The sequence below is a fragment of the Toxoplasma gondii genome, chromosome VIIa, assembly GCF_000006565.2.
Source record: "Toxoplasma gondii ME49 chromosome VIIa, whole genome shotgun sequence".
Lineage (NCBI taxonomy): Eukaryota > Apicomplexa > Conoidasida > Eucoccidiorida > Sarcocystidae > Toxoplasma > Toxoplasma gondii.
This window is the reverse complement of record NC_031474.1, coordinates 4,188,283-4,215,420: the sequence shown is the minus strand read 5'-3', so window position 1 is coordinate 4,215,420 and position 27,138 is coordinate 4,188,283. Positions and strand designations below refer to the sequence as shown.

General features: G+C 52.3%; 4 protein-coding genes across 4 annotated transcripts; 2 read left to right on the top strand and 2 right to left on the bottom strand.

Moving 5' to 3' along the window:
• Positions 1-1,315: 1,315 nt before the first annotated feature.
• TGME49_281580 (PP2C, putative) lies at positions 1,316-10,079 on the bottom strand. The gene is made up of 7 exons (XM_002371346.2): positions 7,874-10,079; positions 6,516-6,788; positions 5,305-5,536; positions 4,731-4,876; positions 3,929-4,024; positions 3,485-3,589; positions 1,316-2,996 (listed from the first exon to the last, which is right to left on the bottom strand). Exons 1-7 carry the CDS (start codon positions 9,011-9,013, stop codon positions 2,967-2,969), a joined length of 2,022 nt encoding a protein of 673 aa, XP_002371387.1. The 5' UTR covers positions 9,014-10,079; the 3' UTR covers positions 1,316-2,966.
• A 1,224-nt stretch (positions 10,080-11,303) lies between these two features.
• On the top strand, positions 11,304-13,101 carry TGME49_281575 (hypothetical protein). Its single transcript, XM_018781877.1, has 2 exons — positions 11,304-12,027; positions 12,756-13,101. The coding sequence occupies exons 1-2, from the start codon at positions 11,847-11,849 to the stop codon at positions 12,875-12,877; spliced, it is 303 nt and encodes a 100-aa protein (XP_018637455.1). The 5' UTR covers positions 11,304-11,846; the 3' UTR covers positions 12,878-13,101.
• Positions 13,102-13,163: 62 nt separating this feature from the next.
• TGME49_281570 (hypothetical protein) lies at positions 13,164-19,395 on the top strand (the record flags this gene model as incomplete). The annotated part of the gene is made up of 9 exons (XM_002371345.2): positions 13,164-13,358; positions 13,688-13,811; positions 14,247-14,608; positions 15,106-15,278; positions 15,814-15,892; positions 16,536-16,646; positions 17,035-17,205; positions 17,978-18,085; positions 18,767-19,395. The coding sequence occupies 9 exons, from the start codon at positions 13,164-13,166 to the stop codon at positions 18,893-18,895; spliced, it is 1,452 nt and encodes a 483-aa protein (XP_002371386.1). The 3' UTR covers positions 18,896-19,395.
• A 139-nt stretch (positions 19,396-19,534) lies between these two features.
• Positions 19,535-23,121, bottom strand: TGME49_281560 (hypothetical protein; the record flags this gene model as incomplete). The annotated part of the gene is made up of 7 exons (XM_002371344.1): positions 19,535-19,653; positions 20,102-20,270; positions 21,775-21,883; positions 22,135-22,175; positions 22,308-22,481; positions 22,755-22,833; positions 22,937-23,121. The coding sequence occupies 7 exons, from the start codon at positions 23,119-23,121 to the stop codon at positions 19,535-19,537; spliced, it is 876 nt and encodes a 291-aa protein (XP_002371385.1).
• Positions 23,122-27,138: the final 4,017 nt, after the last annotated feature.

Here is a 27,138-nt window from a genome sequence, read left to right as displayed (position 1 = left end):
GGTGACACTGCGACGAAGGTAACCATCGCGGACGTGGATGAGCTGTTTCGCGGTAGAATTTGTCAAATTCCGCCGGCCTCGGGATATCCAATCGCTCGAACAGGCGAGTTCCGGGACCAGCGAGCGGCCTCGTTGCCGCGCTAAAGGGCCTCCACAACACTTTAACAACTGCGAGCGCTAGCCCGTCCCACTTCTCGTGGAAATGCCGGGAAACACGGGCTCCTTTCTACCTTCCACGCCTGGTTAGCTGCTGGTTTCAAGCGGAAAATCCTTCCTGCATTCAACAACAGCGACCCTGTTGTTCGCTGACACTGCCATTGGCCTCTGAACGCAGGCAATTGTGTACGCGTTGGCGAAGTAACATCGACAGTTTGTCGTTCAAATCACAGGTCTCAACAGTACACGGCTCCTGCAGAATTCTGAGGGACGCAGACGGTCATGTGTTACCTCGCTTACGACTCAGTGTTACCGTCACAGGCGGCGAACGTTCGGTTCGTTTCGCATGGACACAGCTGTTCATACTCAGTATTCGTAGCTTGCAGGGCAGGTCCTGGAAACCATATTTTCACTTCAGTGGCAGGTCGTACCGAGTATTCACTACCAGCTCATATTCTGCATCTTCCAATGGTTGCCCTGGTCCGGTAAATTGACTTGATTGCCTCTGTTGCATTTGCAGAAAATCAACGCATACATGCATCATTATTCTGCTTCTGAACAGGTACACAGTCTGTCTCAAAGCTTCAAGCAACTGCAATGGGTCGAGCTGCTGCCACGAATTTTTGCTAGACGAGAACCTACGAGGCACAAAGCACAACGTAACGCCCAGTGGCCCGGACACTCCTGTGTATTGCTGGCGTATGCCATGAGCATCCGTCAAACAAAGGGTTCCACCCTTCTTTGTTCGCTGACACGTTGCATTTCTCCGCCACTGGTTTGTTGCGATTCGGGGAATCGTTAAGCGGCTGCTCGCATCTGTTCCAGACGTGAGTGTCGCCTGTTCTGGCTAGACTAGCCCTCAAAGGAACTCGAGTGTTTAGGAGTTTTCTACACATATGAAATACGTTCTGCTGCTGCCTTGTTGTCACAGACGCCTGTAAAAAGGACAGAAACAGATGTGAGAACATGCGATGTCGTAAGGAACCACCGCGAAACCGGTGGTATGACCCTCGACATTCCGGATCACAGTTGCAGTTCTGTGCCTCAGACTGTGACTCGGCCTGCTAGTGTTACACCGAAAACTCGCGCCTCTTGGCGTTGTTCAAGAGAAGCTGGTGCAGAAGGGGCAACGCCGCCCGTGAGCGCGATGGCGTATTGACGGCCGGAAACCGGTTTGAGAAACAGAAACGTACAGTTTTTGAGGTTTTCGCGTGGTGATACACACGCATCGTGTGCCTCCATCCGTCGAGGTTTTGGTGTCTCAAAAAGTGGTTTTCCACTGTTTTCGGTACAAGGAGAAATGTACAAATACCGAGCTCCCCTCACATACGAGAGCGCCATCCACGCGTGGAATTTTTGCTTCCTCCTCTCCACAGCACGCGTTTCTTGTTTTCATGCGAGCGACGCCCTTTCCTTCGTCGCACATCGCAATATAAACTGTCGCGCCTACACGACTGCTTCGTTTCCTCCCCACCCAACATGAAACAACCGAGCACGCTTTGGCAGCTCTCTGTCGCTTTTGTACCGGAAACGGATTTCCACCCTGAAGCAACGCGCCACGGATGTACGACCGCTGACGCAAAATCTCCCCTCTTCTTCTGGTCGACAGCTCGATCGACCACGGACGAGTTTTCTTCAGAACGACACGAAAACTTAAGTGTAGGCAAAATCACACCGGTTCCCGCCCGCAGTTTCAACCAGCTCTCCTGTGATGCGGTGGCAAAGTGCCGCTCTGAATTTCAGACACGACACATCTCAACTTGTTTTGAGGGCACACCGACTGCGGCAGTTCCAGTAGGTACACAGACAAATATATACCCCGACAGGCCTTCATATACCCGTGGAAACCCACAAAAGTGTGGGATCGACGGCCACAAAGTTTCTCCTCGGCACTGTTACGGGAGGCGCTCCAGGCAATTGCACCAGAACGCCGGTGCCTGCGGGTTTCCCCAGTCCGTCCGGGAGCGGCGCTCTGGCCTCTTGTTTCTTTGGTAACGAACTGGTACGGTAACCTGATAAAACTGAAGATGTATCGCTGCATTTCGTACGCATCCCTCAGAGCTTGCTACGAAAAAACGCTTCTTGCGCGGGCCAGGTGTACATACACCAAGGCGCCCACGAAATATCCACTTTAGCGAGCGCCGCGTGGATGCCCGCCCTCTTCAATGGACTCTTCTCAGGTGAGAGTGTATGCAGAGAGACTGAAGGCCGCGCAAAAACAGAACGGCATGGTACGAAGAACATCTTCCTGCTAGTCAAAGTGCCTTCCTGTCTGACAAAATGAACCAGGCAGGAGGCGGGACCTATAATGGTAACGTGCGCACCGTCTAGCCGAGGAACTCCTCGGCGCGCTCTCCATCCGGGTCCATGGACTCCAGCTGCGAGTGAAAGTCGAGACGGTTCGACAACGAAAATTGGAATCGACACAGACCGCAACGCTGGCGACGTCCTGGTCCGTCTCTTTCAATCCCCCGTCGCCTATCCGCGCCCCCGGAAGCAGAGACAGGCGTAGACGAGCGAAGCGAAACACTTTCGACACCACGCCGCGCGTCGCCGTGAGCTGTTGCATGAGACGGACTTGGTTTTCTCGGTTGCCACATTCGCAAAGAGGCAAGGGGATCTGTTCCTCGCTTTTAGAGCTGCTGCGAAACGTTGGAGCCCCAGACAGAGGTACGCGACGAACGCGGAACCCAACGAACGCGACGCAGAGAAACTCCTGCTCCAGAAAAGCCTCGGGGAGGCGTGGAAGAGGAACCACATTCGCGGTCCGGGCGGAGTCGGCTTATAGGTGGGCAACTCGAGGCGCGGTCTCAACGGAGGCAAATGATTTGACAGGTGATCTGTACAAAAACACAAAAGAGTGGAGAACGAGCGAGTGACAGGATGAGAGAGCAGCCACCTTCCAGGTAAACGCGTGTCCTGTCAGTGCCGAGCCGCGGAAGAGCCAGGGAAAAAATATTTCCATATTTGTTCCCATCGCACAATATCCACCGTCCTTTTTCTGCCAAGTAAGTTGTCGACGACCCACGTTTCACCCGTGGTCAGCAACGGAAGAGCATGAGAGCCACCTGGAGAGACCGGAAACACCTACGCGAATGCACGCATCAACTCGCACACTGTCTGCATGCATGCATAGAAATGCGTAAGTTGTGACAAAGCACCGATTGCTTGAGGTGTATGTACACTTCGGCACGCAGCCATTCTTTATCTGTTCCTACAGATACCGACACGGGGAGACTAGAAGAATAAAAAGACGGGAGCAGGCATCCCAAGCGTTTCCGCTCCGCCGGGCTCTCTTTTCGAGTCTGTGGTCATTGCTACAACTCACATCGTCCACCACATTCCCCTCTTCCTCGACCCAGCGCTTGAAGGCCTCCAGGGCGAGACGCTCCGCCGCCGCCTTCGCGCGCACCTTTCGCTCGGACCCCATTGCCTGCAGAGAAAAGCACAAAAAGGCGTCTGACAGTCGGAAGGAGGGCACCCCGAGGTGTAAAGACAGCCACAGCCACGGAAGAGCCTGAGAACAACAGATGAAGAGGAAGACAGATGCGACAGACCAGACAGCACACGGAAGCTCAGTGCAGCAAGAATGACCTGAAAAGGAGACAACGAGATAGGAGGGGAAGAAAGGGAAGAAGAGGATTGGCACAGGAGGACGAGAACGAGAAAGAACGGAAGAAGACGAAAAAGAACAGGACGGGCTTCCCCGTATGCTTTGGTAGACTGTTCCTTGACATGAACACTGAACAGAACGCGTCTTTTTCGCACTTACTTCATTCACAATATTCACTGCTTCCTGATTGCTGATGAACTCCCAGACGCCGTCGCTGGCGATGATGACGAAGAGACAGCTGCGGTCAAGTTCCACCTGAGAGAAAAACAGGACATTTGGAAAAAAACGTCTTATACCCAAACGAACGCCACGTAGTGTTCTCTGCCTACGCGAAAAAATGCGGGGAAGCTTCGGTCACTCTTGGCTGAAACGTTCACTGAATCTGCCTGTCGAACATGAGTCCTTCGACACGACTCCCGACCCCGTACAAAGCAAACGACTCGCGACGCTACACACATAAGAAAAACGAACCTTCTTTCAACAGAAAAAAGTCCTTCACAACGCACGGACAACTTCCACCATCCTTCAGTATCCACAACTCTGCTTCATTACAAACGTACGAGTAACTACAGAATACACGCACGTGAATCTATCTATATCTATATAAGTATATTTATATATATATATATATATATACATGCATGTGAATCTATAGAAACAGATATAATACACGTATACACGCATCTACATACACGCATATATATATATATATATATACATATTTGCATGCATGTATACACGTTTGCATAGATAAGGGTACACGAACAAGCCTCTACGTACACAGAGATAGACAGGCAAGTGCTATATGTATGAACATGTGAATGCATATAAAGACATCTACGAACGCATCTACGAATCAGTATGTGTGCATGAGTACGTCTACAAATGGAGATATGCATTTTAGGATTTAGACACTTGCACTGTGTGTCCTCGACGCTCTTTGGGAACTGTCGAGACTGACAGTGGAGAGGTCTGGCTCGCAGCTGACTCCCGCGTGACTGGCGATGGCGTCGCCGAGCGCGCGACTCATCGCCAAGCCAGGGTACAGACGACCTTTGAGAAAAACGCGGTAGGGAATGTCGCACTCGAGGCGTTTCAGTTCGCCGCCTGAGAAGAACAGCACAAACCGAACAGCCTTTGCTTCGTCCTGAAGCTCAAACAACAACACAGGACACACCTACGTATCGACTTTTCTATCCATATCGATCTCTATACCTAGATGTATCTCTATCTAGAGCTATCCATATCTCTCTGCATGTATCCTGACGTATTTGTGGGCTTTCAGTGACGCATATATATATATATATATATATACATATATATATATACATATATATATAGATATATGCGGCTTCGTGTACAGACGAGTGTCGCTGTTTCGCGTTCAGTGAGCGGCACACTGTGTGGAGAGTCAATTCGACCCCGAACGCGTCTCGCCCAAAGTGGCGCCGGCGAGAGATGGCTCGACCTCTCTGACGGACTGGTGGGTCCAGAACGTCTTTTTGGATGCTTTTACGCGGAAGAAATCGCCTGACCTGCGGCCTCGATTCTTGCGCGCTCCGCCGGAATCGTGGGTTTGTGGTCGACGGTGAGTGTCTCTGCAACAACTCCGTCTCTTCGCTGCCTCGCTAGAACCGCTCGCGAGTCTCCAACATGTGCGACGAAGAGCCTCCTCTGCGTCTGCAACACCACCGAGGCAGTCGACCCACTCAGCGAACAGTCGAAGCGCTCCGTATGCGCTGCGTACGCCAGTACACTTTGGTGAGTCTGCGGGCAAGAGCGAGGCGGCATTTGGAGAGAACAGACGGCGCGTGAGAGGAAGGAAAAAGTCCGGGAGTGCCGGGCCGCTGCAGGAAAGGGGGAAGTGCAGAGGCGAGAAAGAAGAAGTCCACAGAGAAACGGAACTTCGCAGAAAGAGGAGAACAGAGACAGCGTCTCTTGCACACATCCAGGAAGCGGTTCCTGTCTCCTTACATAACCCCCAACGTTTGTGAACGGCTGCGGTCTGAAGAGCGGCAGACACACCACCTGCAGCAGCGCGCTCTTTCTCAGTTTCGACGGCTGACGGAAGACCAGCACACGATGGAAGGCGCCGCGAGACTCGCCGCGCCTCCGAGCGAGGAGCAGAGACAGACAGACACACTCGAGATGTGCCACCGGCGCGGCTCGACGACGGGGGGGGGGGGGGAACTGGAAGACCTTGCGTATCTGCGTCGCTCTCGCGAAACAGTGTCGAGAACAGAGAGAATCGCCGCTCAAGCCTCCTTGGGCTGGGGCGACGCAACTCACAGACTTCTTGCGTATCTGTTTCACTCTCGGGTACAAGGAAACGCGTTTCACGAGGACGAAGCACTCAGAAGAGAACCTTTCTCGAAGTTCAAGACTCTCCCGATGCCTCTGGACGCTCTCCACCCGGAAACGATGCACAGGCCGCGCAGAGAGAAGACGCCTTTCGAGACACAACGACGCACCTCTGGCTAGACACAGAGTCAGAGATCTCTTTAGATAGACCCCAAGCCTGCGGCGCCTCCTCGGAACGTGTGTTTCGTTTCCTCTCTTTCTTCCTCCCGAGAAGCAGACGCCACCCCCCCTTTGTCGACAGCTTTGACGCGTGAGAGTCGCGACAGCGTCTTCCTTCTTTGCCATTCTTTTTCCTCCGGAGCTCTGTTCCGATCTCTCCACTTCGCTCTCCATTGCCGGCTTGCCTCCCTCGTTTTCTTTTTCTTTCGGTCTTCGCCACACCTACGGCAACGAACGCGTTCCGGAGGGCCAGCTGCGGATTCCGGTTCAAGCTCTCGTCCGTGAGCAGCAGCGCGAAGAGCATGCGGTGGACGTAGCCACTCACGTCATGCCCGCTCGGCCCATGCCCATCGAAGACGCCGAAGAGGCGGAAGGCGCTGCAGCAGAGAGCCGCGAAGTCGTCTTGGTTCGGACTGTCTGGCTTCAGTCCCTTCTTGCATGCGAAGCCGAACCCCAGAGATCTCATCACGTTCTCCACGCTCGATCCCGGCGGGCGAACCTGCCAGGAACGCCGCAGACACAAGCAGAGACGCTGCAGATGTCCAGAGAAAAAAGCAAACCGCGACAACCCAGCTCGCGAGAAAGGCGAACGCAAAAGAGGAGACACATCGACGGAGAAGAAGGGAGACTGCACATGTCGACGGACAAGGTCGACGCGTCGGCACAGATGCCGAGAGAAGAGAGAAAACAGACGACGCAGATCTCGAAGGAGAGGCTGCTCGTTTTTCAGCATCTATCTGATCGTGATTAACGGCAGAGAAGTTGGGTCCGGTAGCAACACAGAGACGCGAGATCTACGCCAGGACTCGTAGGCGTCGTCGTATCTGCACACAGCTGGAAGAAACTCGCGCCTGAAGCTGTCTTTTTCCTAGCACGCAACGAACCCATGGCCTCAAGTGGCTATCGGCAGACAGTCACATGCGCGTCTTTTTCCTTTTCTGTCACGTCGCTCTCCGCACATCCATTTTACGCATCTTCGCCTAAAAAGTACCCTACACAGACATATACTTACGTCCATACAGACACACACGTATATGTAAAAACGTACATATATATATATATATATATATATATATATATACATATGTATGCATGTATGTATGCGCATGACCTGCCTGAGGACCAGCACGGCCTGCAATGATGGAGAAGTCATCGAGTGAGTCCAAGCAGTCGCCCCATCACGAATTTCGGGAGCTAAGTGTCTCCATGCATCCTTGCATCGCAGCCTTCGTAGCGGCGAGGAAACGAGGTTAAGCTATAGCAGGACATGAAGAGTGGGGAGGGCGAGAGTCCCACAGAGAAACACGAGGCACAGAGCGCGACTTCGAGGAAAAAAAAGAAAGTCAAACGCGTTAGTGAGTCTTCCTCTCCCTTGTCAGCAGTTGTTTCTTCTGTCCTTCCGGAGGCGCCGTCTCTTTCACCTCATCGTTTGTGTCTCCTGCTCGCTTTCTACTTCTTCCACTGTTCAGGCGTTTCTTCTTATTGTTTTCCATGGTTCTCCCCTTTGCTGCGAGACAGATCTGGAAGGTCTCTGCAGCCGGAGAAGCTGCAGTTCTCTCTCTCCCGCGGCTAAGACTCGCGTACCGCACGGTCTTCGACTTTGTCGTCGAAGCTTTCTTGACGGCAGTGGGCGGCTGCGCCGAGGAAGCAGCACGAGGGCGCGGCCTGCGGGGGCGTGAAGAGGTCGAGGAAGAGACTGGCGGTGAGGACTTCCGGGTGTTTCCATAGGGTGTCTCGCGAGACAGGCAACGAGCCTCTGGCGCAAGGCACGAGCAGTTTTCTCGCCTCCGCGTCTGAACGCGTCGTCGCTCCCAGCCCACTCAAGAGGCTCGCATCGTCCGCCTCACTGGGTGTCACTACAGACGGCGGCTGCTCGCGGCTGAAGCTGAGAGCCTTCGCAGCGATTGGGTCGTCTTCCTCGACAGCCACCGGCAGCGACTTCTCGCGACGAATCTGCTGAATCAACTCGGCCTCGTTCTCTGTCTCCGAACCTCGCCCCTTCCTCTCGCCTTTCTCTGCGCCCTCGCCTCGGTCGACTCGCTCTCCCCTTTCCTCGTCTTCTCGGAGGGAGAGCCGGCCGTCGACGGAGGCTGGAGGCGACGAGTGGAGACTCCGGGAGAAAGATCCTTGGCGCACAAGCGTCGAGAGAGAGACGGCCTCCTCGCGTCGCTCCACGAGTCCTGCGCCGTTCACTGACTGCCCAGGTGTACGCGCACCGCCGGCACCGGGGATGGCGTCCACGCGCTGGCTGATGGTCGACCGCGAGGCCGCGAGACGCGCGGCGACTTCCACAGGGCGTTTGAAGCGGTCGGCGAGCGACGCGTGCTGCGGACCTGCGGCCGAATCGGCTTCCTCCGTCTTCTCCTCTGGGGCTCTCAAGACCGTCAGGCGCCGTCGGCGGAGGTCGCCGACTGTCTCGACACCTGGCGAACCTGGCGCGTCCACAGGTCCTGCCTTCCCTCGTTCACCAGTCTCGCCGTCCGCAGTCGGTGCCCCCGAGGAAGAGGAGAAGGAGGTCGAGCAGCAACTGTCGCGCTGTGTCGCCTTTGCAGCCTTCAGAGGGAGTTGTTTTGCCTCGCCAGTTGGCGGCGTCTCGCTGTCGACAGGCGCGTCGCTCTTCTGCGGGGAGGCGGAGAGTTCCTGGGGCTCCGCTCCTCTCCCCCCGCGCAAAGCCTCCGCCTCATCGCGAGTCGGCTTCGCTGCCTTGCTCTTGCATGCACCCATCTCGCGGAGGAAGGACGCGAAGATGAGGGAGAAGAGACAGGAAGAGGGGCAGCAAAGAGGCGACGCACGAACAACAGTCGGCAGAAAGGGAGCTTCCAACGGGCGCGAAGAAGCAGAAAAGAGAAGAAAGAGAAGAGAGAAAGAGAGGAGAGAAAGATAGGAGAGAAAGAGGGGAGAGAAGCGCGGGAAGAGTCGGGGAAGAAGGAAGGATTGGCAAAAGAGACTCCTGAAGAAGAGAGAGCGGTCGACTCGGAAGAAGTCTCGCTGCCTCAGCTCGGCGGCCAGGTTCCGCGCCGACGGAACAGACACAGGGAGGCTGAGAGAAGAAAGGCGAAAGGAGTGAACACTGCAAAGTCTCGAGGGCGCTTCAGCCGACCGGCGCCACCCCCAAGGCCTCGGCGAGCTGTGTCAGGAGCCGAGCAACGCGCGGAGCTCTTGGCGCCCCTGCCTGGCAGCGACGAGGCGGAGAGTTGAAAAGGCTTACCGCGTGGAAGACGCAAAGTCCGAACTCCGGGAACCTGGGAGGAAACGGCAGAGAAGCCAGTCACTTCACGGCGAAACGGGGAGCTTTGACGACACGACGCGAACGCCGCGAAGAGTCGTCGACTGCATGTCCCGTTCACGTGTACATACACCTGAAAAAGTGACGGTGCGGAGACCGGAAAAGAACTCCGAAGGCCGTGGACGGCGAAAGAAGCCTCGCGCGTTCTCTGCTGTTTCTCTCCCGTCCTCGCATCCTCGCGTTCCGGTCAACTGTCGCATCTCTCGCTGCGAGAGAAGCGCGGGCGGGAAGAGGGCGCGCGAAGCACGGAGAATTGGCGGCAAGACGCGGAGATTTACGTATTGAAAAACGGGGAAGAGGAGCAGAAACGACGCGAAAAAGGCCCGACGCCGCGTTCTGAAAGCCTCGCGCGTCCGGCGCGCAGTGCGACATGCAGCTCGCGCACCCACTCAGCTGCCAGCGACGTTCGTCAGGATTTCTTGGAAAAAGAGCATGTAGCTCCACTCCTTTTGAGGAAGGAGAACAAGACTTCGCCTCCAAAGCGCGAACGAAACGCAATCAAACTCTCCCCGAAAGAAACTCTGCCGTGAGCGACAGACTCTCAGGCGTCCATCTACACCTTGACGTCTCCCGCGGCACCCCGCGAGGCGCCCCCGCTTGCTCTGCCAGCCCCAAGAGCAGCCCCGAGGGAGCTTCCCGCAAAGAAAAACTTTTGGAGGCGCCCGGACAAACTTTTCGACAACGAATCAACTTTCGAAAACCTGACTCTGAGAAAGGCCTTTCTGAAACCCAAGTCTCCTCCCCAGTTCTCGACTTGAAAGAAAGCATCATCCACGCAGCTAGCGTGTCTCGCGAAGAACCGCGTTTACACACCTACATACATACGTACATACATACATGAATACAGATATGCATATGAATGTATGTCTGTATACATGCACATATATACAGGCCTATACACACATGCACGCACAAACATATATATATATATATATGTATATGTGAAATACATGCATGGTTTTATGGGGCATTGTGTGTCCTGCAGAGACAGCCGTGAACAGCTTTCAGAAGGATGCAGGAAGGTTTTTTTCGCGAGGCACAGTCTGGGGTGTGCAGAGGTCCGTCGGACTATTTTGCGAACTGAGAGCGGGTCCCGCTTTTCATGTTGGCCTTCGATTTTCTCTCCTTTTCTGTCTCGTCCCGAGGGCTTTCGAAGGAAGCAGATGCAGCGTTTTACGGCGCTCACGAGCAGCGTAACCGAGAGTACCGGCCTCACACACCATGGAGAAAGAAGCATGCGTGTATGTACGGGAGCACATAAGCGTTTCCATCTTTACATACACGTATATGCATAGAAGTATGTGTGAGCAGTCGTGACACCTTTCCAGCCACTAAAGAATTCCGACGCAAAAAAATGACTTCCCTCTGCGGGACAAGGCGTACACGGTAGGTCCTCGGCATCGACACAGGCAAGCGGGGGATGTTTGCACCCTTTATCTCAAAAGGATGATGACCCATGCATTATATACGCATCTATCTAGATGTGTGGCACTGAAGAAGATTGAATATATACATATATATATATATATGTTTATAGGTTTATAGATGCATATATTTATGAAGAGCAAGAAACGTTTTCTTTCAAGCACTTGGATTTCTTGTGACGAGGCGCGCACCCTCCTCCACCCGAGTTGGGTGCTTCGTTTTTTTCTCTCCTTGGCTCGAGCAGCATCGCGGCTTCCCTAGTCGAAAGTCAAGAACTGATTCTTCTGTTCAGGCACGAATCCTTCTGCCGTACGCAAACGTGAGACGCGTGGGGTGTACAGACAGTCCCGGAGGCAGCTCGTAGAACAGCAGATACACGGACCCACCACCATTTCCACCTTTTCCTCTCTCCGTTCGAAATACATCTTCGCTTCCGCGTCCTTCGTTCTTCATGAACACACATTGTTACGAGTGCCACAACACAGATACTCTACTTCCGAAGTTACGTACTTGTGCATGCAACCGTGTGTGCGTCAAGCACTCGGAGGCTCTTTGCCTCAGATGACGACGGCGACCGACAGAGACTTTCCTCTTGCTTTGTTTTCCTTTCTGTGAGTTTCGCTTCCTCTGACACTGGCTAGAAAGGAACAGAGAAGAGCATGCACCCAGAGAAAAAAGGACAACGAGGGACCAAGGCCTGTCGACTGTGCTCCCGAGTTCTTCAGGGTCGCTGATTCCGCCACCGCAGTCGACTCTGCTCTAAGAGTAGCGTTCGGCGCTGCGTCTCAAAGATTCAGTCTAAGCCGACGTTTCTCCAAGAATGGGCGCGACCTCCGATGTCGTGAAATGCTCAGTCGCCTCTGTGTTCCCCGACCTCATCGAGCCGCTCCCCTCCACGCTGAAGTGTACATACACATCGGGGGGAGAGTCGCAGAGTGCGCGGCTCTTTCTCCCCAGCTAGCGGGCGGGGGCGACGTCGCTGGGTGGGTTGAGGGCGAGCTTTCTGCGTTTCCTTCAATATTTCCCGGCAAGTCTCGCTGGAAATGACGCCTTCTTTCTCTTTGTTCGAACCTCTCTCCCTCTAAACTGGGCGGGACTCTCCCGCGTTTCGTGTGCGCCAAAAAGCAGCGCGAGACGACGCAAAGCAGGTGTGAGACCACCGTAAGGAACTCCCGCCCTTGGCTGGTCTCTCCACGCGCCGTTCTGTCTCTGGACTTTCAGATTTGAGAGAGCATCAAAGAGACCTCTGAAGTTTACCGCGCTCTGCACGCTGGCGCGCTGCGTACCAAGGAAAAAGAGAAAACCAACCGCTCTCTCGCCTCCGGTGTCTCTGTTTACGGACACAGAAGCCGTCCGTGTCCTGAAGAAACTCCCAGCGAGCGGGCGCCTCCGCACTGCACACGCCATTCTTTTTCTCCCGACACACTCTGCCTCTTGTCTTTCTTCCGAGGTGCCTTCACCGTCAATCGCTTTTTGCTACTATCTCTATAGATATATGCATATACATACATGTATATGTGTGTCTGTAATTCAGGGTGGATTGAGGTCTGTGTTCATTAGCATGTGACGCCTTTTGTCGTTCAATGCCGCGGTACTTGTCGGCGCACCAGCGCGTTACTCGCCTAGTGCAGCTTTTCCCCAGCAGGCGCATCTGCCCGGCCTCCCCCCCCCGATGTTATCTCTCGTCGTACAAGGAGGCCGTCGAGAGACACTCCAGCTGAACGGCCAGCCTGCTTCTTCAGGCGTTGCATGCAGGACTCCTCTCCAGCTCCGCTCTGCGGATGCAGTCCGCACGCTCTTTTGCAGAGAAGGCAGAAGAAGGAGAGGAAAAGCGCCTGGAGTCAGCGAGAGAGAACGAGAGGGTGAAAAGAAGCTGAGGGAGAAGAGGATAAGAGAGCGGAGGGCGCAAGGCGGCGAGCAGGAGGGAGAACAAGAGAGAGACGAAGAGAGAGGCAGATGGTGACCCCTGCCTGTAGAAGAGAAATCTTTGAGGACGGAGAAGAGAGAGGGGCAGCTCGGGCACCCCAGTGCGCGTTCTGAAGCGTCCTGAAGGCACCGCGTCGCTCTGTCTTCTCTCCTCTCCCTCTTCTGCTTTTCCTGCTTTCTTCTTTTTGCCTTTTCTTCTCTCTCTCTGCTTCTTTCCTGGTCCTGTGTTTTCTCTCCATGTCTCTGGGGTCGCACGCTTTCCTGCAGCGCGTGGTGCGCCACCACGAGCGAATCCTGACGGCGGCAGCCTCGTCGAGTGTCGCGAGCAGAGAAGCGAAGCCTCAGGCAGGAAGCCGCGCTTCGCCGGGAGGGTCCGTCTTGGTCCTCCTCCCCGTCGAGGAAAGTCTGCGCGACCTCGGAGTCCCTGAGCAGGTGCGAGGAAACGGACGAGAAGACGAGCAAGTGAAGACGAGACACAGGAGAGAGAGCGAAGAAGAGAAAAGAAAAGACGAAGAGGAAAGAAAAGAAGAAGAGGAAAGAACAGAAGAGGAAGAGGAGGGAGGAATCGTGGACAAGTAGAGAGGTACCCAGCCAACGAGAAGACTGCGAGAAGGTGAGAAATGAGAGAACTAAGCGGGGGACGAGAGAGGAGTTGAGGCGAGGGCGAAGGCAGGACTGAGGGAACCTCGATGAGGTAGAAGAACAAGGAAGTCGGCGATCACGCAGGGTCTTCGTCCTTTTTTCTCTTCTGTGTGTTGCAGCTCCTCGTGGAGACTCACCTGTTTTTGCCCGCCTCGTTTCCTTCACAATTCATCAACTTGAGGGGTCAAGGCATACACCGCGACAACGGCGTCTTGATCTCCGACTTCGGCTTCCCTACTCCTCGTAAGAGTGCAAACAGAAGGCGACTTCTGTGAATGCACCCATCGGACGCATTTGCGCCCTACATAAATATATGGATATATGTATATATGCATGTATATATTTATATATATTATGTGTGACTGGATATTTATTTTCGGTTATTTGCGCATGTGTGCCTCCTGAACGGAATTTGTATGCGGAGATGGTGGACAGGCTTTCAAAGAAAGATGTCCACTTCAGTATATGCGATAGGGCGAAGGGGGGAGTGTGTCTGGAGTGGAGCCCAACTAGCGGTCGCGTCCGTGGATGCGATCGTTCTTCATTGCCGGGCCTCCGCCTCGAAATTTCAGGCGTTTCGTGCGTTGTCCCCGCCCTCTGTGTCTCTTGCTGAGCCGCGCAGCCTTCACTCTTTCCCTCCTCTTCTCCCTTCTGTTTATCGTGTTCCTTCCTTTCCAGTTCGCCTCGACATCCTAGCGGAGGAAGTCATCTACGACCGCGGTTTAATTCTCGAGTGTCTTCTCGTCTCCTCTTCCCTCTTCTCCTCTTCCGCGTCTTCTTCCTCTTCTTCTTCCTCTTCCTCTTCTTCTTCCTCTTCTGCTTCGAGTCACCTTCCGTCGCACGCATCCGGTCGCAGAAGCTGGAACGGCGTCGCTCGCGTGGACGACGAACAGGAGAAGGAAGAGAAGGAGAATCTGGAGAAAATCGAAGCGGACTTGCGCGCAGAGACGACGCGGTGGTGGCGCGGCTCCAAGGCCGGCGCAGCTGCCGAGAGGGATGTCGAAGAAGAAATTAGCTTCTTCAGAAACACCTACGTCTTGGTAAAGCAAGCAACAAGTGCTATGGATCCTGGATGTGTACATGCACATATCCACATATTCTTACATGCATGCCTCGACATGTGCAACGCTATATCCAAGCACTCTTGACGTATGCATGGAACATACGCATGCAACGGTGCATACCCACAGACACTCGATACATACTCATATACATGCATATATATATATGTTTATATATATATATATATATATATATATATGTTTATATGGTTTTTACTGTGTATGCAAAGACACTGGATAAGTGTTTATCCATAGGCATGTTTTATACATATATATAACTTCCTCTCTATATGCATAAACCAAGATACACATGTATATATATATATATATTTGCATGCATATATATATTTACCTATATCTGGGACGTTGTAAGCTTAGCTCGTTGATAGGTATTGATATATACATATATATTTATATTGAGAGAGAGCTTCTGGTCAGTTGTATGTTGATTTTTCTTCTTCTGTTGTCGTGTACAGACTTTGGGGTGTGACACAGAAATCGCGAGTCGACTCAGAGAATTGGTGTCTGTTTGCGCGCGGCGAGTCTGTCTCCTCGGACCTGCGTTGGGGACAGGCGCCGGGGGGGCGTTGCTGGCAAGAAGCTCGGCTGGAAGCGAAGCCGTCGCAGCCGTCGCCAGTACAGTCGAAAGGTGAGAAGGAAGTAAAGGAGGAAGGACAAAGGAGAGAGAAAGCATAAATTAAGGATACAGAGTGGAGAGAAGAGGAGAACAAGGAACGGAAGAAGAAGATAATCTGAAGAAAGAAGGAAGGAGGGGAAGAACAGGATGAAAGAAGGGAGAGGAAGGAGGGGAAAACGGGGAGGCGGGGCGAGAGAGGTGACATAAAGAGAGATAGTAAGAAAGAAGCAAGACAGGAAGAAGACTCGAGGAAAAAGAAAGGAAGAAAAAGAAAATACAACACGACAAGACGGCCCAGTCGAGTTGGACGAGACAGAGAAGAAAAGAACGAACAATGAGAAAAGAAAATCAGAGACAGGAGATGGAGAGACAGGAGACTGAGAGAACCTTCACAGAGACGAGCTCCAGTTGTTCTCTACTTTCTTCGTGCTTGTCGTCTTTCTTCTCTCCACTGCTCTGTTTCTCTTCATTTTTTCTCTCGCGTTTTTGAGTTCGTCGGCCGCGGTCTCTCCACCATGCGAAAAATGTTTCCTTTTTTTCCTCTCAGTTTCGTCTTTCTGCGACTCCAGGACCGCCTCTGGAGCTTCGCGGTCCAAGCCCTGGCGACGCGACAAGAAAAATTGGAGGTAATATTTCCTCAAAAGTCATCTCCACATCCGGTTTTGGATAGCTCTTTCTTCCTCTGCACTCCCGAATTTCTTCATATTTGCACACTTACGAATGCATGTGTACGAGCGTACAAATATCGACACCTTTATATATATATATATGTATATATATGTATATATATATATATATATATATGTATATATGTATATATATATATGTATATATATATGTATATATATATGTATATATATATATATATATATGTATATATATATATATATGTATATATATATATATATGTATATATATATGTATATATATATATATGTATATAAATATATATATGTCTATGTATATGTAGATAGGTATTTGTATGTGTTTCTAGATGTAGGTGTGCGATGATCTGTGCAGGAGTCTACGTGTAGACGGGTGAATTCAGACAGAGGGAGAGCAATGTCATGAATTCACTCTACTTGCTTTTTTACAGTGCGAAAAGTTGAACCTTGGGGTTCGTCTTGTTAGTATCTATCCAAAGGTCATATATATATGCGTGTAACTGTGTGTCTGTGTCGATACATCAGTAGGTGTGCATACACTGAGAATTCATTTGACAATGTCCTATTCTCGTTTGTCCAGGACTTTGCGTGCTTTTTGCAACAGATGAAACTCAAGACTCTTCGAGAAAATCTGCCTTTTCTCCATGAGCGTTTGCAAGTTAAGCCCGTTCTCCGCAATGTCCCTCTTCAAGCTTCTGCCGCGATTCTCGACCAAGTGAGAGATTTGTTTTCTTGTGGTCGTTTTCGTCTGTTTTCGTTTTTCGTCTCTTCTCTTCTTGCGCCTTCGGCGTCGTTTTCTTCTCGCTTCTTCGTGCCTGTCGACAACCTCTCTGTTCTCTCTTCTGTCCTTTGTTTTGCCGCAGCCTTTCCTTCTTTGCCAGTCTTCTCCCTGTTTTTTCCTGCTTTTCCCCAGGATGTTTCCTATGAGCACTGGAGCTTCCGTCTTCGTTCCCTCTGACTGTCTCTGCTTGTCGTTCTAAATCCTTTGTGGACTACCTGTCTGTCTCTTTTCTTCGCTTCCCTCGGCGCCGCTCTTCGCTCCCCCATCCCTCTTGCCTTGTCCCACTCACATGTTGTTGCATCGGTTGTTCTGCGGTTTTCAGCTCTCCACTTGGAGACTCCCAGAGCAGAAAACTGCATGCTTGGCCTGGGTGGTGCGCAGCGTTCAGAACGCATGCAGAAAACATGTTCGCCTCGTTCACGGCCAACAGCGCAGAGCGGAAATGGAGAGGAAAGAGACGCGTGTCTCTCCTCCTCCACCACAACCTGTCGAGGTAGAGCCTCCCGTTTTCACTCTGACTTCCTCGGAGAAACTTCCACCTCCCCTTCGCTCTGTTGAAGTGTTGTTTCCTTTCCCCTTCGTTTCCAGTTAACTTGCAGAGGCTCTCTGGGGAGCTCCAGGTCTTTGCTGTTTCTTCAGAGGGAAGTTCGAGTTTCATTTCTCTTCTTTGTTCGCTGTTTCTGCATCTCTACGGACTGTTGTATGTGCGCATGACCCCCTGGAGACGTGAGTGTCGGAGGGTGTACAGACGCCCGCTGGCGACTGGCAGCGAAGCTGAAGAAGGCGCGCATGCGCTTCATTTGTCTGCGTAGATGAACGCGTCAACCTCACTCGCGATCTGCAGACGCGTCTGTCCTCAGCACAATCTACATGGTTATCCCCACAGAGCATGTCCACGTAGACGTGTACATGCACATCCGTGAATGTATGCGCAAATACCCATATATATATATATATATATTTATATCCATTTATATACACATGTCTACGTCGATGTATGCATATTTGTATATTTAGATGCGTCAGTGGTAAACATGCATATTTATGTGTAGTGAGGGAGACATACGGGTGCGCATGAGGAAGTGTGTGGAGCGCGGATTTGTTTTTTTTTTCGGATTTCCGTCTCGAGCGATCGGAGGGGAAGCGTTTCTGCCTGTGTGACAAGTTTTGCGTTTTCGAGTCCTTCTTGTCTACTTCACAAACAGGAAATGTTTCTGAATTTCCGATGGTGATCGAAGGCACCAATGCGTGCGAACTGTTTCCAGATAACGGTCGACGACCTCGTGGGGTTGTTGCTCGTGACGGCTGCGTTGAGTCAAGGGCGACTTCTCCTCGCGAATCTCTGGATGATGAATCTCTTCAATCTGCAGCGAGTAAGGAGATTCCTCTCGACGGAAATCTCGCCTGTCTTGGGGATTGCAGAAAAAGGTGTGGCGTGTTGTCAGCCCGGTGGAGTTGAAACCGAGGACAGAGAAATGCGCGTTTCTAGGATACTGAAGATGCCGCGAGTGCAGGCAACGGAGGTGTGACAGGCATGCGGTAGGAGGCTTCCAGTGAAAACAGAGGCGTTGTCAGCATAAATCTGTCCTTTCTCTTTGCCGTCTGCGGCTGCCGTCGCTCCTTTCGACGTCCTTGGGGATACACGCGGGCGTTCAGGACTCGCAGGGGAATTGATGGGTGGGCGCGTTTGCGTGGGCAGATTGAGGGGAAAAGCGTTGTGTGTTTGAAAAAGGCGCAGAAGTAAAGGCTGCGGCACCGAGTGTGGCTTCGATTGGAGGAACTTCTGTTTTTTTCGTGTATGAACGACGAAGGAGAGCGAGAACAATTTGCGCCTTCTGAATCCCAACCGACGAGAGAGAAAGAAAAAACGGGGAAGCGAAGGAAAAGAAGAAAGCACAGAGAGGAAGCACGAGATCTACGTAGGCGGTGCATACTGGACTCTTCGTGTCATCTCACCATCGCCTGCTCTGTGCAACTCTGTTTCTTCTCGGCTTATCGATTTCTTAGAGAGTTTCTGATTCAGCGGTTTCTGATTTCTCTGTTTCCTCCTGCAGCCACGAGAAGCCCAGTTCGATGAGGCTTCTTTTCATCTCACCACCTTGCAGTCTGCCCTTTCATTTGCATGCGTCGTCTCCGTGCCGCAGACGCAGACGACGCCCCGCAGGGGTGAACCTCAGACGTAGAAAAGAATTTCTTTTCGTAGGATCGCTTCTTCTCACTCTACTGCAGCTTCCGCATGCCTCCGTGAAACGACTGATTCGGTGCTTCACATGGACACAGGATGGTGTGTACATACACGCGTGCTCTCGCCGACCAGAGATCATCTTTCCAGAAAACGCAGAGACACGTACGCCTAGACAAAAGAATGTGGAAGGTGCTCACGTACTTGCATCTACAGAGATATATACAAACGTATATATGCATTTTTACGAAAAACACTGTATCTTTTGACCGTTCGACTGGATAACTTCATGAGTGTGGAGAACGAGATGGGAGCGCGTTTTTCGAAATCTACGTTTCGGTGGGCTGGGGGATCAGGTGTTGTTTTTCACATGGACGTGTAAAGGAAGAACTCCGTTTCTGTCCCCACAGTCGGGTGTGTGTCTTTGTGTGTGGAGTCTTCGATCTCTGTTTCTGTCCTTCTCGAAAAGAAACGTCTAGACTTTGAATCGTTCGCATTTACGTCAGTGTCAGGCGGATCCGGAGTTTCGATCTCCTCTCCGAGTCGCAGGCGCCCGCGCTTTCGACGTTCTCTTTCATGTTCAAAAGGCCAGTCGAAGCAGCTGAGCTTGTGACTTGTGGATGTCCTGGGTGGCAGTTTTCTAAGTCTCGGGGATCTTTTTGTCCGTCTTGACTGCGTTCGCCACCGCAAGATGGTCTGCGTCGCTGTCGCGGAAAGAGGCTATGATCCTTCTAGCAGACGCGCTTTGTTCTCGGGAGCCTGGCAGCAGGCAAGCCGTGAGACCACGAATCAAGAAAAACGCGGTCCAGAGGCAGAAAAGCGGAGCGATTTGGAACGGCACTTGAGCCAGTTCTCTTCTTGGCAAGGGAATGTACACAGAGATGTGCATGCGCCGCAAAGAGGGAGAAAGGGATCTCTCACGCAGCATCATTTAAAGACAGGTTCTCGGACTCTCGACGGTGGTAGGTCGGGCGGTACAAAAGGCCGCACTCGTTTTCATGGCGAGACACGAAACCCAGCGAAACACACCTCCCGAGAGGTAAACAACTGGTGCATGCGCATAGGTATATATGTATATGTATATATATATATATATATATATGTATATATATGTATCTGTGATATGTTTTGTCTACACAAGTATGTGCATTGAAGATGTGGAGACAGAGATACGTTAGTGATGCTAGCGACGAGTCTGGAGCGTCACCTTTGCTGTCGATTTGGCAAAGAAGGCGTTGGAGTTCGTCTTCCACTTCGGCGCCTCCGTCGTAGAGGTGGAGGTACAGGAGCTCGACCAGCCTCTGTTTCAGCGTGCCGATGTCTTCCACTTTTTCTTCGTCTTTCTGCGCGTTTCTCGCGCTCTCTTTGACCTCGATCTGGGGTGAGTAAGGAGAGCAGGAACACGGAACAGGCAGAAGAAAAGGCTACTGCGAACCGGGGACGGTGAGGACGCGCCGCGCGGGTGGCCGGACAATCGGAATGGATTCGGCTGGGGATCCTTGCCTCTATCACCGGTCGTTCGCTCCGAGCGAATGCCGCGACGACTGCACTTTTGCATCAAACAGACGCATGAAGTCCTTCCGACTTGGGCGGGGCTGGACGTGGCGTCGCGTCGAAAGAAAACAGGTTTTCCCGCATGCAAGTGTCAAAATGCCAGCCACTGCGACACACTCCGAAACCACCGCGCGCTTTGGGAAACACACGGTTGTTGCTTAGTCCAAGAACACAGAAAAGCGGCCGAGACGCAACGCATGCGGATACACCGGACCGTAGCGCCTCGAAACGCGTTGCTCTCCTGGACGGCGGACGCGTTCGCAGGAGGCAGTGGGTGCAATAAGTAGTCACAGACAAAGCGATCCAGGTAGAAGTTGAAGAGCTGCAGCGCACATGGGGTCACCTAGCGCGTTCACGAATGCCGTAGGACACAGGAGATCGCGTTCAATCTTGAAAACCGGCTCTTCGCCCATCCCGCACAAACGCAAGCAGCAGGCTGCCTGCGCATGCGATGGGAAGAGACGGAAAACGAAAGTGTACACGTGGAAATTCAACGAATATCACCCAGAGTCAACGGGGATTTCTGCACTGTCTTCATGAGGAACGGAGGTGCGTTGCGGAGAATGACACTTTTCGCGTCGTTCCGGGGCTGAATCAGGCTGCAGCGTATTTTGCCTGCTCACACTCCGTTGCGTGTCTCGGCTAGGCAGTTTCCCCGCCTCCAACGGATCTGCAGTGTCGGAAGAACTTTCGCGAGTGTCTTCTGTGACGACCCTTTTCTCTGAGCCTGCAAAACTTTTACGTGGTCGACGCGGGGGGACCGCTGCTAGACCCCGACTCGAAATCGTGCTGCCACAGCAGCTGCTGCCGCTGCTTCGCCGCCTCTCCGAAAGTCGCCAAGCTGGCGGATCGATACTATCAAGTACCGGAGACTGAAGGACAGTTCTGCCGTTATCGCGCTGCCACTGACAGGATGGGAGCACATAGAACACAACGTACCATCTTTGACACCATCTGACGCCTAAAATCCACTTGATCCGCCTGTCTAGGCAGCTCCCTGCGGCACTGCTACTCAACAGTTCACTTCCTGCGAGGTGGGCATGCTTTGCTCCACCTTTTTTCTACAGCGAACCCAGGCTTTCCCTGTCGGTGCAGTGTGTCATCCTACAAACCAGAGGCATGTAGCATGGCTCCCTTTGTGTCCTGGATCACCATCTAATTCAGAGATTCACCATTTCCTGCATCGCTCTCTCTACAGGTCGCTAAATAAATACATCCGTGTATCGTCACAGAGCTGCATACTTATCTATACAGTTATACAGGTGCTGGAAGGTTTGCAGGAAAAGAGCTTTTCTCTAGAGACTTTATTTGTCGGAATGCATTTACTTGAGACGATTCACGGCTGCCGTCTTCTCTGGTGTTCAGGCGAACTCTCACCTCGACGGAGCCGGCAGGCAGCAGGAGAGAATCTGGGTCGGGTGTTCGGTTCGTGTTTCTTTACAGACACAAAACACAGAAAGCACAGGAAAGTTCATCGCGTCCTTTCGAGTGAAGTGGCATGCTCCAATGCTGCGTCGAGCATTTGTTCGTTGTTCAATGTTGCGGGTGTATTGCTCAGGCGACATACTGAATTAAAGAGAGACGCATTTAAAAGCAGACCTTCTCCCGTTCACTATAGTGGGAGAATCTGCGGAACACTAGTCAATTGGGTGCGTGAAATCTTTTTCTGTCAGGGCTTTCGCTTACTGCTGGTGGGCAGATGCCATGGCAGTGAGAGTGTCAATGCCCTGAAAAAAACTGGAAAGGCACTGCATGACAGTTTTCTGCCCTCCATGGCGGCGGCTACTCTGGCGCTCTGGTCAGGAACTCTGCTAAAGGCATGAGCTGCCAATCTTAAAAAACCTGACCGAACATCTCACAATTTTCAAGCTGGACAGCCAAGAAGTTTTCTCTGTTGCACCCGGATAGTCCTTCTTCCTCGTCTTCACCCGCTGCTGTCCTTCACTGAATTCGTCGTTCGTCTGTGCTGCCCTAGGCAAGTAGTAAAGAGTGTTTTTCTCCTCGATTTTCGCGCGAATCTCTTCCCGTTTTTTCTGCAAGTGGCAAAGCAGCGGCGGAACAAGCACGGCGTCGCAGCCAATATCGAGAATCTGGTATTGAGAGCTTCCACCTCATGCAGTTCGCTAACGGCGGGGGTCGTTGGCAATACTGTATAACTAAAACCACAAGTAAGATGACAACTCCGTATGAGAGGGTCTATTTGATTCTGCTGATTGAATGACCACAGGAACCGCCAGAATGACCAAGGAGCACCGAAATTCACAAATAGATGGACGTTCTAAAACGGATCGAGGGAAGTCGCTCACTGCCTCGTACGCTTTGAGCAAGTTCGCCGTTTGCTTCAAGTTTTTTTCTTCGTCCGCAATGGTGTGAACGGTCGACTGTCTGAGGCACAGCAGAACACAGCGCTCACGTCGGTGTAACAAACGCATCAGAGGCACACAAGCTCGCGGCAGATCACGATGGGCATGCACTGCCGTGGTCTTACTTGAGCATTCTTGAAGCAGTCAGTTTCTTGTAACAGGGAATCCTGTCTCCTTCATCGAGTTTGGTAACTTCATCGTGAGACTGTCCGGCCGCTGGCCGGTTCGTAAGAAAGGTGTAAAGTTTTGTGATGACCTTCACAGCAGCATCTGAATGTACAGAAGGCGCGGAGTGAGGAAAAGAAACCATGAGAGGATCGTCAATTCTTTGCCAAGGGAAAAAACTCTGTACACGTGTGAGAATCCGCGTGTGTCAGTGGCTATCCAAATGCTATAAATCCTAGCGTCACCTTTTCTAACACCTGAATACGTATACGCCCGGGATGAAATATAGTCACTCGGAGGTCTTGGAGTTTGCACGGGGCTTCACCGATTCAGCGTCCGAACCAAATTGCACGTCTTTAAAAGTGTGCCTTCGGTTCTTCATCGCGTTGCAGATTCGCCACGGTGATATAGGACTCATTTTTGGATAGCCCGTCGGCTCCAGGATATGTGTGAGGAAGGCGCCTGACTGCGTGACAGTTGTGCATTTCGGCTGCCACGGACGCAGGCGTGCTTTCTACAATTCCATAGGGTACCGGTCTCAAAGTTGACAATGCCTTCAATGTCTGGTCCACCGATGGCAAAGCTCCGCTTTGCACAAAACTGTTGAATGTACTGCCAGTTCCTCTGCCTGGCCTCCAGCGCAAAGCTTTTGTCCAACATTGTGGTTGCGAACACCTACGCAAAAGATGAGTGGCATATGCGTGTGGACGCGCTCACTCTCTGCTTCTGCAAACGGCATCTGAGCTTTCTATTTCCTGGAAGTTGCTCCGCCAGGCGTCCTCTACCACACCCGTCTTGCTCTGTTCAAGGCTTGTCACGGTGTCCGACCTGGCATTTTCTCTACTAATGAGAGGATGCACGGAAACCGATTCACTTAGGCGGACGTCGTCGAGGGTTCGTCAAAGGTGAATACACCTAGCGAGCTTTTGTAGACCCACCTGGGCAGCGAGCGCAGGTCACGAGTTCAGCATGCTGAAACAGCTTACTTTTGGAAAGTGTTTCTGCAAGATTTCTGCAACCAACATTCCGTTGGCAAAGTCTAGCCGAGTATGCCGAAGAGGTGTGGACAGACCCAAGCCCTGCAACCACACTACCACCTCTCGAGCCAGCCGTGGACCCTTTGGTGCTTCACAGACGTCATTTAGTTGTATGCCATGCTCTCCCTCCATTTTTCTAACTGTCAAAAAAAGATACGCTCAAACTCGTCTCCGTCTTGCTCGAGAGGCACTCCTCCTCTTGTAGGACTTTCGGACGAAGGCAGGGACAGGTAGCGACTAACAGACGAGTCCTTGTTCGACACAATAGACTCGTGCCTAGATTCTAGCGTTGTGTGTTCAATATGAATGTTCGTGGATCAGAAGTCCCTTATGATAAGAATGCTCCAATTTAGCATGGAATGGATAGAGAGCTGAGTCTGTCTGCTGACTCCAGAGACAGGCTGTCTCCCAACAATCGGGCACGAGTGCAGTGGATGCTGCACAGTAGCGTCATCAGGGCGAAGGGAAGAACCATAACGGAGGATTTGTCTTTGTATCGAGGGAGTTTCGGCTGTCTGTTGTCATGTCAGCTCTGAAACACCTTCACTACGCGTGAAAGGTAATGTGGGGTCGCAGGCACACCGGCCATTTGGAGCAGAAAATCCATTGTTAAGGAAGCGTAGTCGTGTGCGAGTCACCACAAGTCATGTAGACATTCTTGCTGGGGAGGGTGCCAGGGACCCAAGTCAAAAAGGACGGGGAAATACCTACAGATAAGAACTTCTGACAAGAGAAGAGGAAAATGCCCACATCCACTAACCCTGTTCTGCTTTGAATAACGCAAGGAAGCTCCACGGCTAACTAGATTTCCATTTTGCCCGTCCGTTATATTTTGGTTTGTATTCGCATGCCCGGTCTTGGCTAAAACACATCTAGCTGCAGCCCTGGACAGCACGGTTTCGGCCCCGCAACATGTAGCGAAAATGTAGGACTGAGTCGTTTGCGGAACGAAAGTTCCCTGAATTACGAAAATCGCTTCCTAGAATAGGTATGTTCACGTGTCGCCAGCTGTCGTGTTCTAAGAAGACCCGTATCGCAGGTTGTACATCGCAGAAGCCGGGGGGGTTCTGTACGCCGCGGTATTGCACAAGCGACTGTTGCAGTTGACAGCTGTCAAAGTCACCAACCATCCACTTGATGGTTGCTCGACTCCCGCTGTTACCCTAATGGCTCATATCGCTTGCCCGTTTGCTTGACACACATGGCAGGCGCTCTTTGAGCAGTGAGCAATACCTTTTGCTGGCTTCGATTGGAAGTTAAAAGCTGTTGCGCTCGGCGCTTGTGCATACAACAAGCTAGGTCTAGATCGAGACGTTTACCCCCCCCCCCTCCACCGTCCCCCGTCTCAGGCTGTCGGACAAATTTCCTGATGGGAACTGGTGGCACCCAAATATCCGATCCCAGCGAACCTTCCTTTCTATACGTGTGGTGCCTGATCAAAAGCAATATACACAGAAGTTGTGTATGAGGAGCTCAGAGCACACAACGCCTCACTATGTCCCGTGAAGGTGGTAGCACCTCGAAGGCAAACCTGAAACTCAAAGAAAAATCTCGTCTGTGAGATGTTTTTCGTATCCGAAAAACACGCAACACCACTATGGCAAGACCACCATCAGCAGCGACAAGCTCCGCGACTGAGTTACGGGTGGGAAAGGGCGGCGGAAATGGAAACAGGATTGGGCGACCTAGTCGAGAGGCCAGTAGCAATGGAGTATCGGAGCCTTTTTCTGTCGGTACCTCACTCTCCGAACCGCATTCTTGGGCTTCCTGTGGCACGGACGACGAAGACAGCTGGTCCGTCTCTTCCACTGAAAGTGACCCTGAAATAGATATTGAAGCCATTTTCGACGGCGCCGCTCGACTTGGGTGGACTCAGCCGCAGCTGGAGAGTAGCGATTCGCCCTCAGGGAAGCTGGGCAATGCCTGCATTCCGACCTTACCTCTATGTTCGGCCCCTAAGTCATGGGGTGGCTCTGGACTGGGAAAGGCGGCAGAGAGTGCGTTTGCTTTAGCCGGACGGGCTGGCCTTTCTGTTACGGCGAAGGAACTGGTCTCGTGCAGCACTGAACTCGACATTTCCGTAGACTCTCTTTTTCACCAGAGACAGAGTCTCATGGAGGCAGCGGCGGATCTCGAAGCAGCCCTGGAAACAGACTCGCTGTTGGTGTGTCGAATAAAACAACTCGGAGTTGCGAAAGCCATCGCACAACTTTACCCGGAGGCCCAATGGCCAGGCGAGGTTCCATTGATAACGTGCCTGCTGAGTCGTGCGTACGCGAGAGCTGGATACGCGGAACAGGCTCGCTGGCATGTGGAGGCTGCAGCCGCGCTGTTGGACAGTTTGGGTGTCGATGATGCTCAGATAGCGTGCAGTGCCGTTTTGCAGAAAGCCTCTTCGAATCCAGCCGGAGACAACGGTTCTGCTGAGCGTCAACGCACGCTGTCTGCGGAGCTGCCTGAGAAGAGACGATCGAACACGACCGTCACAGACTCTAGTGCACCCAGTGACTCCATTGGTGACACCAGTACGCCTTGTCCCTCCCGTTCCTGTGACGAGCTCTCGGACGATTTGCTGTTGATGGAATTTTTCTTTTCCCTTGCCGAGGCGCTGTTTGCATCTCGGTCGTTCACGAAATCCATCGGTGGTTTCTTTAAAGCCATCAAACATGCCGACAGGGCTCTTGCTACACTCGGAGAAACAGGCGACACGGAAAAATACCCTTCCGGTGAGCCTCCAGTGGCTGGTAGGTCGAAAACTGAGCTACCGGATTCCTCTCTTTTTGAAACCCTGAGAGGAAGCGAAACCTCTGACGAGGTGAAAGCAGCTGTGAGCCAGTTGAAGCTCAGAAGAGCAGAACTGTTGATGGGTGTAGTTGAGGCTTCTCTTCGCGTCAAGGAAGTTGAGGCCACTCGGCAGAGCCTCGAAGCGGTTGAAATCTTCTCGCGGCTGCGCGGGTCCGGAGATGTGAAAACCCTGCAAGCGAGATATCTAGCTGCAAAAGTAGGCGCATTTATCTGCATTTTTAGCCGTCTCATCGTTTGAAAGCAGGGATGTGTTTGCTGGGTCAGCTGCGGAGAAACACCATCGGTGCAACCCAACGAAATATTTCACCAGCGCTCGTCCC

Excerpts from the sequence above, each read along its gene's own strand:
- TGME49_281580 (XM_002371346.2), bottom strand. The coding sequence starts at position 9,013 with ATGGGTGCATGCAAGAGCAAGGCAGCGAAGCCGACTCGCGATGAGGCG. Across the intron at positions 6,789-7,873 it reads ACAAAGTCGAAGACCGTGCG|GTTCGCCCGCCGGGATCGAG; the intron begins GTACGCGAGTCT and ends CGTTCCTGGCAG. Across the intron at positions 2,997-3,484 it reads AGGGGAATGTGGTGGACGAT|ATCACCTGTCAAATCATTTG; the intron begins GTGAGTTGTAGC and ends GTTTTTGTACAG.
- TGME49_281575 (XM_018781877.1), top strand. The coding sequence starts at position 11,847 with ATGCTCAGTCGCCTCTGTGTTCCCCGACCTCATCGAGCCGCTCCCCTC. Across the intron at positions 12,028-12,755 it reads GTTTCCTTCAATATTTCCCG|GACTCCTCTCCAGCTCCGCT; the intron begins GCAAGTCTCGCT and ends CGTTGCATGCAG.